The sequence below is a fragment of the Plasmodium sp. gorilla clade G2 genome (genome assembly GCF_900097015.1).
Source record: "Plasmodium sp. gorilla clade G2 genome assembly, chromosome: 6".
Classification (NCBI taxonomy): domain Eukaryota; phylum Apicomplexa; class Aconoidasida; order Haemosporida; family Plasmodiidae; genus Plasmodium; species Plasmodium adleri (nom. inval.).
The window spans coordinates 1,074,629-1,091,543 of record NC_041698.1 but is presented as its reverse complement, the minus strand read 5'-3'; the positions used below and the strand labels follow the sequence as shown (position 1 = coordinate 1,091,543).

At 17.7% G+C, this 16,915-nt stretch overlaps 4 protein-coding genes across 4 annotated transcripts; 1 reads left to right on the top strand and 3 right to left on the bottom strand.

Moving 5' to 3' along the window:
* Positions 1–1,448: 1,448 nt before the first annotated feature.
* On the bottom strand, positions 1,449–2,365 carry PADL01_0627800 (conserved Plasmodium protein, unknown function; the record flags this gene model as incomplete). Its single annotated transcript, XM_028681020.1, has 2 exons — positions 1,449–2,153; positions 2,291–2,365. The coding sequence occupies 2 exons, from the start codon at positions 2,363–2,365 to the stop codon at positions 1,449–1,451; spliced, it is 780 nt and encodes a 259-aa protein (XP_028537439.1).
* A 2,215-nt stretch (positions 2,366–4,580) lies between these two features.
* Positions 4,581–6,591, top strand: PADL01_0627700 (amino acid transporter, putative; the record flags this gene model as incomplete). The annotated part of the gene is made up of 2 exons (XM_028681019.1): positions 4,581–6,274; positions 6,447–6,591. 2 exons carry the CDS (start codon positions 4,581–4,583, stop codon positions 6,589–6,591), a joined length of 1,839 nt encoding a protein of 612 aa, XP_028537438.1.
* A 1,073-nt stretch (positions 6,592–7,664) lies between these two features.
* Positions 7,665–9,815, bottom strand: PADL01_0627600 (RNA-binding protein, putative; the record flags this gene model as incomplete). Its single annotated transcript, XM_028681018.1, has 1 exon — positions 7,665–9,815. One exon carries the CDS (start codon positions 9,813–9,815, stop codon positions 7,665–7,667), a length of 2,151 nt encoding a protein of 716 aa, XP_028537437.1.
* A 2,409-nt stretch (positions 9,816–12,224) lies between these two features.
* On the bottom strand, positions 12,225–14,633 carry PADL01_0627500 (phospholipase, putative; the record flags this gene model as incomplete). Its single annotated transcript, XM_028681017.1, has 1 exon — positions 12,225–14,633. The coding sequence occupies one exon, from the start codon at positions 14,631–14,633 to the stop codon at positions 12,225–12,227; it is 2,409 nt and encodes an 802-aa protein (XP_028537436.1).
* Positions 14,634–16,915: the final 2,282 nt, after the last annotated feature.

The following is a 16,915-nucleotide window of genomic DNA, read 5'->3' as shown; positions in this document are numbered from 1 at the left end:
CCTTCTATTTTAATAAAATCGAAACATCAGGATAATGTTTATGTGTTAAATAAGTATGAAAAAAAAAAGAAAATAATTATTTATTATATATAACATAATAAATAATAATATTATCAATAAATAAGAAAAAAAAAAAAAAAAATTATGTTTAAAAACAAGCATATAAATAAATCCGTCTTAGAAAAAATTATTTTCCATGAGTCATATTTACTAGTAAAATGTAACACATTATTGTTTTTATATTAAAATAATATTTTTATTTCAAGAATATTTTTTTATTTGTAAACATAATATTTTATAGTTTTTTCTCTTTTCCTTTTATTTTAAATAAGAATAAAATAATCATATATATATATATATATATTATATAACCCTTTCGGTAAGAATAAAAAAAAAAAATATAAAAAAAATAAAAAAAAAAAAAAAAAAAAAAACGTTTATAAATATATATTATTATTCTTACAACTTATCAAATCATAACACAAATATAAAGAAAAGCAAAACGGATATTCGATTTCTAAAAAATTAATAAATTAACATAATATATGTTCTTACACATATATATGTAATATATAATATTTCAGTATAGTGGATAAGTTTAAACTGTATCACAATAAAAAAAAACAATAATTTTTAGATACTCAAGAATATATTAAATATATTCTTATTAATATTGTTATTAGTTACCTTCTGTTTTTTTTTTTTTTTTTTTCTTTTTAATTATATAAAAATAATTCTTAGAGCCTAAAAACTTTTTCGGATTAAAAAAAAATAATTTAAATGTATTGTGCATAAAACTCTAGGAACTTTTTTTTTTTTTTCTTTAAATATTTATATATATATATATATATATATATATACATACGCATAACCATGTATTAATATAATTTATGAATTAGTATTATGTAACTTGTAAAATATGAGTCACAGAATTATATACAAATATATTATATATATATATTTTATAAATAATATATAACATTTTTCTCTTTTTTAATTAGAAAAAAATAATTTATATGCACATATGACTATATTCGACACCCAATGTGATAAAAAAAAATTATTTAAGGGGAAATGAAAGGTTTCAAAACAAACATAAAAAAAAAAAAAAAAAAAAAAAAATATAGTGTAATAATAATAATAAAATAACGAAACATTAAAAAATATATACATTAAACATTTTAAATATATATAAATGTATATATATTTTTTTTAATATGTATATAAAAGAAATACAAAAAAATATTATATATAAATAATATATATATATATATATATATATATTTGTTCTATTAAAAAAAAAAACAATACATTTTTATCTTTTATGTTATAATTATATTTATTTTATTTTAAATGATCCCTACTTTGAAAAGCACATATTATATATATACACATATATATATATATATATATATATATATATATATAATATGTTAATCCTTTATATTTCATTTTTTTAAGGTTCTGCTTTTCTTTTTGTTATTCTTTTTCATAATATTCTTTTTAATGTTCATTTTACTTTTTTGAAAAGTACCAATGGAATTGTTGAATTTTTCTTTTTTTCTAAATAAATAAAAATTTTCATGTATTTTTTTATTCTTCTTTTTTTTAAAAGATTGTAATTTATCACTTGTTTCAGCAAAAACAGAATTTATAAATTCAGGATTTTCTGTTTTTCTTTGAACAACAATAAAACCATCTTCATCTACAATATCTTTTTTTTTTTTTAATAACTTATTATCTTTATTTAAATTCGTAATATGATTAATCATAATTTTTCTTGCATTATATAAATTATATGAATTATCATAATATTTCTTTACATCATTCAGTAATTTATTTTTCCCTATATGAATTAAATAAGGTGATTGTTTATTTTTAGTAAAATATTCATCAACCTGCATTGTACAAGACAATATTTTCTCTATCACATTATTATCTACAAATGTTATGTAAAGACAATAAGAAAAATTTTTAAAAATGTTTGATAAATATTTCCTCTCAACAATATTCATACATTTTATTTTTCCATATTTAGAGAAATAATTTTTAATATCTTCTTCTTTAATTATATTGTCTAGGACTCCTACACATAGTGTTTCTTTAAATGAATTATCGCTGTTTGATTGGTCTTTAAAATTTGAAACGAATAGCTAAAAAAAAAAAAAAAAAATTAATATATATATATATATATATTTATTATAACCATATTATTAAAATAATATTTTATTTTTAAATAATAAACATATATTCATTGATATATATTTTTTATATTTTCATTTGTCTTTACATTTATAGTAACAAAAGGGTTATCCTCTATAGGTACGTTTAATACACAGAAATGTTTTAAAAAACTCTTATTCATTTTTCAAAAATTATATATATTAAAACATTGTAAAAAATATAAAAATAAAATAAAACCTATATACCCTATAAATTATAATATATTAAGGAAATTATATATATATATATATATATATATATATATATATTATTTACATTTATTTATTTTCATGTATAGGAAAATATTATTCAAAAAAAAAAAAAAAAAGAAGCTCCTGTAGAATTATTCATCGTCACATCTTATATAATGTATATTTCGAATATAAATTAAAAAACTACATATCATACACTACATATATATATATATATATATATATATATTTTTCCTTTGAATGATAATCTTATAAAAATGTTGAAAAAAACCAGGATTTTTATATATATAATAAAAAAAAAATAAAACAAAAAAATTTTACCAAAATATAATTCTTTTTATTCTATTCTAAACATGGACATTTTATTAAATATAAATAAGATTTTCAAATATATATATTTATTTAACACTTCGCAATTATTTTTATTTTATTTTTATTTTATTTTATTTTATTCTTTCTTTTTTTCGCCCTTTAATGTTGTTTATATTAATTTACGCACCAAAAAAATAAAAAAATAATAATATATTTTATATTATATACATATTATATATATGTATGCGTAAAAAATTGTAATTGTGATATATATATTATATTATAATAATATATTTTTTTTTCATTTTCTTGGCCTTGTTCAAATATACCTTATTATTATATACTTATATGTTGATATATATAAAGTCATAAATATATAATATATTTATATAATATTATATAAATATATAATTAATTATTATTATTTTATTTTTTATTTTTTTTTTTATTTTCTATATATAAAATATGACTTATTATTTACATATTACAATTTTTTATTTTAAGTAGAAAAATAGAGCACCTATTTTTTTTTTTTTTTTAAACCTTTTCACATATAATATATAAATATATTATTATATATATATATATTTATTTATTTATATCTATAAATTATTATATATATTTTTATTATATATGCTTTATTTTGATCTTTTTTTTATATATATATTTATAATATATTATGTTGTGGCATCTTTTTATCTTATTTTATTTTTTTTTTTTTCTATAAAAATAGTTATTATGGTAATATAATATAATATTATTCAATCACATGAACCATATAGGTTTAATTAATTGACCTAAAGTACTATTATATATACTATTTTAAAAAATGTAATATATAATATATTATTATATATAAATATATATATTTATTATTATGTAATACCATTTTTTATTTTATTCTATATATAATTTTTATATATTTTAATATATATATTTATATATTAATTTATAATTTATATTTATTTGTTTTTTTATTATTTTATATATATTTTATTTATATTTTATTTATATTTTATTTATATTTTATTTTTTTTTCTTCCTTTTTATAATTTTTTATTTTTATTAATTCATAAGTACCTATTTTTCATTTAATTTATAATTTGAAAACTCTCCACCCCACTTTTTTTTTTTTTTTTTTTTTTATATATATATATTAAATGGGTATATTATATATATATAATAATATATTGATTTAGTATATATACATTATTTGAGAGTTATTTGTTCTTAAATATATATATATATATTGTGATTATTATTTTTATTTTATTTTATTTTTTTTTTTTTTATGTATTTTCTTTAAAAGAAAATAAAGTTATATTTGTTATATATATATAAATAATATATCTTCCCCTATAGTATAAATATTGTAAACATATTAGATAACATTGTTTAGGGGTTTTTCATATCCGTAATATTCCGAATATAAATAAATAAATATATTTATATATATTTAAATTTATATTTATATTTGACTTGCCATCATTTTAATAACTTGTTAAAAAAATTTGAAGGTAAGTACCACCTGTAACACATACATATATATATATATATATATATATATATATATATATATATATATATATGTATAGTTCTATTTATATATTTATATATGTAGATATATAGATAATGACAAATATTAATATGAAACCAATAATATATCAATCCTAATTATACACATCTTACATATATATATATATATATATATATATATATATATATATATATATGTATATATATTTATTCATTTATCCATTTAATTTCATTCAAACTAAATATTCATTTCGCTAACCACCCCCTCCTCTTTACAGTTAACCCATTGTTCATAAAATGAATAAAAAGTATGTTGCGTCCTCAAATAACCATGATAGCAAAAAAGATAAGAAGAACAACGCAGATAAGAATAAAAACAAAAAGAACACAACTACCAGTGAGGAAAACAAAGATTCAAATAACAATGCTGTAAATAATGATAGTAAAAAAAATGATTCTTCAAAAAATAAGTACAACATAGTTAAGGCTAATATTAAGAATATATTTGTGTCTGATAAAACAAAAGAAAAAAGTGATAAAAATGAAAAAAACGAATCTTCAAAAAGTACTAAGAATGCAGAAACATATAGTAATGTAAATGACAAAAAATCCAACGAACTTAGTACTAAAGGTTCGAATGATAAAAAAAAGAAACAAAAAGATAGCAAAAAAGATAACAAAAAAGATAGCAAAAAAAATAGTAGTAATAATAATAATACAGTTGTAGATATATCAGATGAGGATTATACTAATGATGAAGGAGAAATAAATAAACCAAAGAAAAACTGGAAAGGTAGAACATTTAGTCGATTTACACCTGGTGGTGTTAGATCTAGTACTGTACTTTTTATATGTACAGCTATTGGTGTGGGATTTTTATCAATACCTTATGTTTTTTCTAAATTAGGTATTATACTTAGTATTATATTAATAATATTGAATGCTCTTGAATCATATGTTACTACAAATATATTATGTACTTCTTCTTTAGAACATAATACATTTGTATATGGTAATTTATTAAAAAAAATAGGAAATAAATATGATAAAACTATAATAGATTTTGGATTATCCTTTGGTTTTATATCAAGTTATATTTTAATATTAATATTAATCAGTAATTTTTTAAGTACTATCTTTTATGTATTTAATTTCCCCACTTTATTTACAAATAATATATTCTTAGTAATATTAATATGTCTACTAATTTTGCCAATCACATTTAGAAATAAAGTTGGATCATTAAACCATTTCTTAATTTTTTCATTATTCTCTTTATCTATAACTGTATTAACAATAGGACTACAAACAAAATCATATAATAACTTATTAATTAATAGAGAAGTAAATTTATTTACTATGGACAAACACTTTTTCAAATGCTTCAATATATTGTTATTTTCATTCTCTCAACAACCAAATGCATGTTTTATTACTGGGCAATTCAATCAACCTACACATAGAAGATTAAATAAATCAACCTTTAGAAGTGTAATGTTACAAGTTATATTCTATACACTATTTGGTGTTTTAGGATATTTCTCATTTTTAAATACAGCAAAAGATAATATTGTTCTAAATTATGAAAATAGTAATGTCTCTATACTTTTATGTAAATTTCTTTTATCATTGACCTTCTTCTTCTCTGTCCCATTAAATTTTATGGGATCTTATCAAAGTATGCTAGCTCTTGGAATAACAACAAGAGATGCCTTATATAAATTATATACTTATATATTTAGAAGAACTGGATATTCAGCCAATTTGTCTTTACTATTATCTGAATATACACAAGATCCGTACCAAGAAACACATGCAGATAATATTACAGAACATTCAAGTGTTAGCGAATCACAGGAAGATGATCAAAATCAAAGAATGTGGGTATCTATAATTGTCACCATTTTTTGTGCCCTAATTGCATGCAAGGTTAAAAAATTATCGAATGTTATAGGTATAGGGGGAGGTATTACATCAACTCTAATTTCATGGTAAGAAAAAAAATAAAATATAAATAAATAAATAAATAAATAAAAGGAGTCTATACATATGTATATGAGTATATATTTTATGTGATATACATTAAATATATTGCTACACCCATATATATATATATATATATATATATATATATATATTTATATATTTATTTTTATTTTTTAGCCTATTGCCAAATATAATATATTATAAAAACAGACACAATGTATCAAATAAGCTCAAGAGATATTCAACTTTGTTCATGCTTTGTTTCTTCTCATTTATGGGATTTTTATCCGTTGTAGTTACAACCTTAAATTTAATTTTATAATAATATAGTTTGTTTTTCTTATTTGAAATAACATTATAAATGAAAATTATATAACAAAACGAAGGACGCTTAATAAAACATACAAAACGAGGAACTATCATTTATTCTTTTAATTTTATTAAAATTATGTATATATATATATATATATATATATATAATATTTTACATTTTATTTTTTTATTTGTACCTAATTCATTATCTTATTTTTGCTTATTGTTTATTTTAAATGTGCATTTATATTTTTCATATTTTTTCATTATAATAAAATAGAAAAAAAAAATTTGATCTAGCCATTTATATATAAATGTGTTAGAGAAGAAAAAAATATATGTACATAAAAATAAATGAACAATAAGATATATATATTTAAACTTTGAAAAAAAAAATATATAAAAATATGAAAAAATTATAAATCCATAAAATGATACCATAAAATAAAATAAAATAACTATATATATTTAGGGAGAGAATAATAAAATATAAATAAATTATTATGAATAAGAATATATATATATATATATATATATATATATATATATATATATATAGTCATGATTAAATACTTACAGACCCCTAAAATAAAACATTATACATCTAAAATAAATAAAAATAAAAAATAAAAATAAAGGTGCTGAAATACTTTTATTATATACTAATTATATGATTGAATAATATGTAGAAGGCAAAAATAAAATAAAATAAATAAATAAATAAATAAATAAATATATATCAATAGGTACAATGAATATGTTGTCTTAAAAATTACACAAAATTTTTGTAAAAACCAAATGTAATTAAAAAAATATTTATACATGATAACTAAAAAAATATAGGATAAAATAAATTCAAATAAAATGAATATATGAAATATGATATGTTATATATAATATGTAATATTTCATAGGTAACATATAAATAAATATATATATATATATATATATATATATATAACATTATATAGTATCTCAAATAGATGAAAAAAATTGTGTTAAAAATTAAGGCAAAAATAAATATATATATATATATTTTTGTATGCCATATTATGGCTCAATAAATACTTATAAGTATTTAAACTAGAAATCATTCATATTACCACATGCATTGTCTGTACTTTCCATATTAACATTAGTAGTATTATTATCTATAACATCAATATTTGTACTATGAATTGATTTATTTTCATTTCTATTATCATTGTTCCCTTTATTATAAGTAACATTATCATTATTAATAGAACCATCATAATAATAATTATTAGTACTAATATTTATTTCACACGTAGAATTATTATTATTATTATTATTATTTTTCATAGTATTATTTTGAGTTTCATATTCATTATTTGTACTGTGGTTGTTATAAAAATTTAGTTCATAAGAATTATTATATCCATTCATATCATTTTCTATAAGATTGTTTTTTTTATTCACAATATTTAAATCTTTAGTATCATTTATATTATTCCTATTATTCTCCGAATAAATTGTACTCATATCACTCATATATGTACAATCATTCATTTTACAATTTAAAATATTTTCATCATGATTTCCTATATTTTTATTATATACATTATTGATATCTTTATTTATGTTATTATTGAAATTTTTATTTATTTCATTATTCATATCTTTATTCATGTCATTATTCATATTATTTATCATCTCACTATTCATATCATTTATCATCTCACTGTTCATATCATTTATCATCTCACTTGTCATATCATTACTATCGTAACTATTTATATTATTCATGTTATTAATATTGTTCGTATAATCTTGTATCACATTCATTTGGTTTGTAAAATAATTCACTTGATTCATATGACCTAGTTGGGTTATTTGGTTCAATTGATTTAACTGATTCATTGGGTTCAATTGATTTAATTGGTTTATTGGGTTCAATTGATTTAATTGATTCATTGGGTTCAATTGATTTAATTGGTTCATTGGGTTCAATTGATTTAATTGATTCAGTGGATTCAACTGGCTTAATTGATTAATTGGGTTTAATTGATTTAACTGATTCATTGGGTTCAATTGATTCATTGAATTTATTTGGTTTAACTGACCCATTGAATTGATCTGATTTAACTGACTCATAGTATTCATCTGGCTCAATTGATTCATTGAATTCATTTGATTCATATGATTTAATTGTGTAGAAAAATTACTGGAACCATATAACAAACTGTTAGTACTACCATTGTGTGTAGAATAATGTGAAGGAAATGTATTAACACTTGAATTCATATGATCGTAAAAATTAAGTTCATAAGAATGATGATTACTCAATTCGTTATTGTTGCTGCTGTTAATATTATTGTTATTATTATTATTATTATTATTATTATTATTATTATTGTTGTACGTATAATTTTTATTGCCATTTTTTTTGTCATCATTCATTCTAATATTATTAATCCCTTTATTTTTATTCATATGATAATTATTCATATTCCCATCAAAATTTTTATTATGATAATAATTTCCATTCATATTATTATTATTATTATTATTATTAATGTTGTTGTTATTATTTATATTATTATTTATATTGTTACTATTAATATTAGTGTGATTCATTTTAATACCATTAGATTTACTGACCTTAATTTTACATCCTTTAAAAATATATCCATTCATTTCTGTCAAGGCTCTAAGACATTCATCATAATTAAAAAAATGAATAAAACAATAAATTTTATGTGGACTTTTTTGAGAATTCTTAATCATTTTAACAAAGCATATACTATTATATATATTACAGAATAAATTCTCGATTTCTTCTTTTGTTGTATTTATAGGTAAGCTACCAACATATATAGAATAAGTTCCTTTATCATCTATCTCAATATTTAAATCCTTTTCATTTGTTGTTATATTATCACTCATATTATATTTAGCCCAATTTAATTTAAACTTATGAGCTTTACCAGGTATCCATTTTCCATTTAATTTCTCAAAACAATATTTTGCTACTTCATATGTAGAAAACTCTATAAAAGCATAAGAATTTTTTTGATTATTCTTTTCTTTACATAATTTTATTCTTATTATATCATCAGCGAATTCATAAAACATACAATATAAAATATAATTCTCGTCAACAACCTCATCCTTAATCTTTTCTATATCACCTACCCACAATGTTTTCGTGTTTAATGTATTGTTCATGTTCTTATTTTCATCTAATAAATTATTCCTACTCGTTGCATTCATATTTTTAAAGTGATCAAAAAAAAAATAAAAAAAAATTAATACGTGAAATATGTATACAATATGATAAAAATGTAAATATGTGTATAATATGAAAGAATCATAAAGAACTTATATATGCATAAATAAATAAATAAATATATATATATATATATAAGTATCTATAAATATATTTATGTATAAATAAAAGTAACTATAATGATAATATTTATATATATAAATTTGAACGTAAAATTTTTATACATTAGAAAAAAAAATTATAAATAAATATAAATATATATATATATATATATATATATATATATATATATATATATGATATACACCTTAATATAAATAACAAATAATACATCATTTATTTTATATATAAAATTTTATCTTATTTTTTTAGAATTATTAATTCTTCTTTTATATATATATTAAAGAATAAAATATATATAATATTGTTTTTTTTCTTTTTTTTTATCTTTAATGTTTTTATATATTATATATTTTTTATATATTTTATATTTATGTTTCTTCAATTTTTGTCTACCTCATAAAATGAGAAATCATGTAATTTTCCTCTATATAAATAAAAAATATACATAACAAATTCTTTTAAATTACCACATATAAAAAATAAAATAAGATATATAAATATAAGCAGATCTATAGAAATATATATATATGTATAAGAAAATACAATTTTTTTTTTTTTTGTGTTTTATTCAATTATTTTTGTTATAGTTTGATACATCAATATATAGAAATTGTAATAACTAATATAAAAAACAATTACACAAATAAAAAAGGAATCTTCTCACTTTTATGTATTGGCAAAATATAAAAAATTATAGAAGATATATATATATATATATATATATAATTATTTATAAACAGAAGAAAAAAATGTTACAATTATATATCATATAAATCTATTACTCCTTTTTTGTGTTAATATATAAATAACATTTGTATTTTTATTAATATGTATTTTTTTTTTTTTTTTTTTTTTTTCTTTGTTATGTTCAGAATAAGAATATGATATTTTTATGAAATATAATATTTTACTATAAGTATCTATTCTCATATAATCTTTAAAAAAAAAAAAAAAAAATTTAAATAAATAACAAATATTAGTATATAAAATATATAAGGTTAATATATATATAAAGGTATATAGTTATTTTGTTCATTTATATTATTATTTTATTTTTTATATTTTATAAATATTATAAATATTATATTATTTTTAAATATATATATATATATATAGGTATTATATTTTTGAAATAAATAAATAAATTAATAATATATAAAATATATATACACCTCATATATTTTATCACATATGTAACTTATTATATGTTCGTACTCTTAAAAAAAAAAAAAGAACAATATTATTATGTAATACTTAATATATATATATATAATATATTATGTATTTATAGGATTGAGATTTTTTTTTTTTTTTTTTTTTTTATAATATATACACACTAACTTTATCCATAAAAATATAAAATATACTATGATAATATAATATTAATATTTTATATATATATAATATATAAAAAATTAAATTATATAAAAAGTAATATATATATATATATATATATATATTTTTACTAGTAGCATATGAATTAAAAATTTATAAATAATAATAAGCATATGCCGGAAAAATATATAAGCCTATAAATAAATTAATATAAAATAGAATATTTAATTTTAATATTTATTCTTATATTCGTAAAATATTATTCCAAGGATATATTATAAATTAAAATACGTAATTTTTTTTTTTTTTTTTTTTTTTTTTTTTTTTTTTTCTTCACTTATATGTAAAATACCTCATAACTGTAAATAAGATATTTATCTTATGGAACATTTTAATTTTTTTAAATATATGAAGTGTATAATTTGAAATAACGAATTAAATAATTACAAAAAAATAATTAAATATATTTATCTCTTTTTTTTTTTTTCTTACGAAAACTATATTTTCGAAAATATATATATATATATATATATTATATACTTTTACAAGCTATAAGGGGATACCCTTAATAAAAAAATACAATATGATATAATATAATATAATACAAATAAATAAAAATATATACCTATAAATATATTATTACATATGTTATATGTTCAATATATATTATATATATATATATATTTTATTTTTCATTTTATCTTGAAAAATATAAAATTGTCAAAATGAACAAATGGGTTACTAAAAAATATAAATTTTTATGTCCTTGTGAAAAAGGTGGATAATAATAAAGTTATTAAAAAAAGAAAGAAGAAAGAAAAGAGTTATAGTAAAATAAATTAAATTATTTACAAAAAAAATAAGAATGCTATTAAAAATCTACAAATCAAATGAAAAAGAATAAATCGATTTATATATATATATATATATATTGTTTAATTTGGACTTTGAACTATGTCGTATATATACTTAGCTGTTTCTTCAGTATATAATATTCCAACATGACTAGTATCAGGGAAGTGATGAGTTAATACTGTGTTGTAAAAATTACTACATGCTTGTAAACTTTCTGTACCTACCGTGCCATCTCCTGAACCATAATATATAGTAGGTTCTTCACGTGTATTAGGTGTTTCAAAATATAATAAATATTCAGTTTCTTTTTTATTAATAGTACTATATAAACAATAAATTGGTATACCGTGATCTTTATTATAATATCTTTCTCTATATAATTTATAATTTTCATATTTGATTTTTAATTTATCATCTAATAATTCATGCCAGTTTTCTAATGTATATACTTTTAAATTAACGTCTGTTCTATTACGATAACATTCAGGTTTATATATACCACATAATGTAACTAAATATTGAACATGATCTTCATCAATTGGTGTATTACTCATATTTATTAAAATGACAACTTGATCTCTTTTATAATATTCTCTATATGGTAATAGGTCAAATAAGGAACCTAAAGAATTTCCTAATGCTTTCATCATACTTTCTGGTATAGATAATTTTATCAACTTTGAAATTCTAAATGATATAAAATCTTTTCTACTTTGAATTAATGCTCTTATAGTTTTAATAGATCCTTTAAATGGAGTACTAATAAATATAATTTTACTCAAATGTTTTTGTTTCCACTTCTTACTTACAATACGACTTAAGAAATAATTTAAAAATAGACCTCCCAAACTATGTCCAATTAAATTTACTTTGGTACTATTTCTTTTCTCATATATATATTCTATATGTTCTTTAAGAATTTTATAATTTTGTTGATTTAATGGATATCTCCAATCATATGGAGCACCAATAATACTTTCTCCATCTATATATCCATGAGAAGTAAAATATTGCCCAACTACATTAAAATATTTAGTTATACCTATACCTGTATTATTAAAATAATCTAAATATTCTATACCCTTAAGATTACCAAATTTCTCTACATCTATAAATACTCCTGGTTGGTTATAATATATTTTCTGTTTCTCATCATATCTTAAACGTATAGTATCAAAAGTACAATATATATTTGATTGTATAGAAAGTAATCTACTTAAACTTATCCAAACTCTAAAAGGTTTAGAATTCAATACATATCTACTACAACTATGAATAGTTGCATTTTTATATTCAGCTATTAATGTACTACCTCCTAAACCAGGTAATAAATAAGTTGTAGGTTTATAATTATATACATGTTCTGTCCAATCATATTCATCATCTTCATTATCATCATCATCGTTATCTAATTCGTCAATATTATCCATATCATCCATTTCACTTTCATCATCACTTTCATCATCACTTTCGTCATCACTATCAATATCATTATCTGTAATATTTGTTCCAAAAATAAATTGTAATTTAGGTAATTCACCTAATTTTACATTTTCCAAACTTTTATCTACTTCTTCCTCCTCATCATCATCTTCTTCATTTTCTCCTTTTATTATATCATTCATAAATAAGCTATCGTTATTTAAAACCTTCTTTTTTCTTACCAATATAACATCTTTATTAATATCATCAACCGATGTATTCTCATGTACATTTGAAGTATAATTATTCTCTTCAATATTTTTATTACTCACTTCTACACCAGAAATAGTTTCTCTTTCAATTACTCCTATTTCTTTTTTTTCCTTTACAACAATTTTTTCTTCTTCCTCATTTTTTACAATCCCAATTTTGTCCTCTTCCCCACCAGAGTTGTTTTGTTCCTCAACCAAATTGTTTTGTTCTTGAGGATTTATTTTTTTTTCCTCAACCAAATTATTTTGTTGCTCAACCAAATTGTTTTGTTGCTCAACCAAATTGTTTTGTTGCTCAACCAAATTGTTTTGTTCCTCACCCAAATTATTTTGTTCCTCACCCAAATTATTTTGTTCCTCAATCAAATTATTTTGCTCTTGAGGATTTATTTTTTCTTCAACCATATTATTTTCCTCCTGGACATTTTTTTTTTTTTCTTCGACCATATTATTTTCCTCCTGGACATTTTTCTTTTTTTCTTCGATCATATTATTTTCCTCCTGGTCATTTTTTTTTTCTTCCTCACTCTTATTATTTTTCTCTACCTTTTTATTTCCATCATCCCTTTTTCCAAACCCAATTTTTTTTTTTTCTGTGTCTCGACGAACATTTAAATCTTCTTCCTCCGAAATCTCTCTAAAAACTTTTCCTCTTTTCTCTGATTTTCCTAAGGTTATTTTGTATGGACTTCTTAAAAATATTGAAGCTCCATCTGCTACAAACCTGTTGTAAGACGTACCAGAGAAGTAAATTAACAAATATTGAAAAACTACGAAAAAAATGAATATGGACATTTTATATAATCATAAAGGTTAATTATTATAAATAAATAAACAAATAAATGAATAAATGTATAAATGAAGAAGCAATCCGAAACATGAACGGTGTATTATTATAAAAATATGACAAAGAATAAATAACAAAATAGATAATTTAAAAATGAAATATTTATATATACAATATTAATTGGAAATCATTAAGTACATTTAAAGAAAAACAAAAAAGAAAACAACAAAAAGTAATTTAATTATTAAAAAATATTACAATTTAATTAATTAAAAAGATTCATAAAAGAAATCTTATTTTTTCTACAAGGTGTAACCAAGACAAAAAAAAAAAAAATAAAAATAATAAATAAATAAAAAACAAATTATATATATTTTTACAGATATATAAGTATATATATTATATATATATTATATATATATATATATATATATATATATATATATTAATTAATATAAATAGCAATTAAATTCAAATATATATATATATATATATATATTGAAAAGTTTTCAATATTAAATTTAATTAATACACCACAAATATTTTAATAATACATAAAAAAAAAATATAAATATATATCACTAATATATATATATATACTTATTTCACATAAAAAAAAATTGTTTTTATAATATAAAATTTATTACTTATTTTATATACATGCTCTAATACGCAAAAATAGGACGTACTTATTTAGAAACCATAATTTACCATATGACACATTTTGGGTGTAAATTTAAATGTGTAAAATCAACAACAAAAAAAAAAAAAACAAAAAAAAAAAAAAAAAAAAAAAAAATTTAATTCAATGAAATTTTCACCTTATTTAATAATTTTTATGTTTACACATTTTTTTCCCTTTTTTATTTATACTTTTTTTTTCTTTTTAATAATTCCTTAGTTTTTATTAATTTCCTGTTTTTTTTTTTTTTTTTAATTTTTTTATTAAACAAATAATCCAAAAAATAAAATAAAATAAAATAAAAATAAAATGAAAATTTAATTATATAAAAAAAAAAAAAAAAAATTAAAGTTAAATGTAAGAAAATTAATATAATATATATATATATATATATTTTCCTTTTTTTATAATATTGATTTCCCTATAAAACATCTATTTTGTATTGACGTTGTATAAACATTAATATAATATATCCATAAATTATTAATTTAAAAAATAACAATTAAAAATTCTCTTATTTTTTTTTTTTTTTTTTTTTTTGCATGTTCTTAGAATTTTTCTGTAATATCTAAATTTTTAATTTTAGTAACCTCTATGAATTTTGAGTTTAAAAACATTAAAAAAAAAAAAAAAAAAAAAAAAAGGAAAACTATATAAATATATGTGTATAAATATAGTATGCATGTAATTATATATAATTTTATATTATATTCAAAAAAACTAGATAAAAAAAAAAAAAAGGTTCAATATATATAAGCATAACATATTATAAAATAAATTATATGTTCACTTAATAATTTAATATATAAAACTTAAGTGTCGTATTTTCAAATAATTTGTTCCTAATTTTGTTTGTCTATTTATAAAATGAGAACATTTTTTTAATTGATAAGAAGAAAACATTAAAAATATATATATATATATATATAAACATTTTTATATATTTATATTTTTATATTCATTCATGTTACATTGTTTTAATGCTATTTATAATTTTTATATGACCTTTTAAGTGGTAAACATTTAATTTTTTTTTTTTTCTTTTTTCATTATTATATAAGATACTCGAAAAATAAATAAAAAGAAAAAAAAAAAGTACTTAAAAAATAAACATGATCAAAGTACAAATTTTTAAAATTTAAATAAATAGAACAATAATATTTATAAGTTCATATTCATTACCACAAAATGATATTCATATACACATCCATATAAGTAATAAAAATATTTGAATTTCATATTATTACTGTTAAGAAAGTAAAAAAAAAAAAAAAAAAAAAGGAAAAAGAAATCAGATTGAACTTATTATGTTATGTTAATGTATACTTGTATATTATTTTCACATAATTCTTTTTAAATTATAGTAAACTTCAAATATAAAATATAATAATAAAATATATACTACATCATATAAATTTATAATATGTATGTTCATTTTTTAATATTATAAAACCAAAAAAAACATGGAAAAGATATAATAATTAGAACAATATAATATATATATATATATATATATATATATATATATATACCTTTTCAAGAGTTATAAAGAATATAATACAATATATTACGTCCGATCTTTCATGAAACCCATCATAAGGTTGAGTA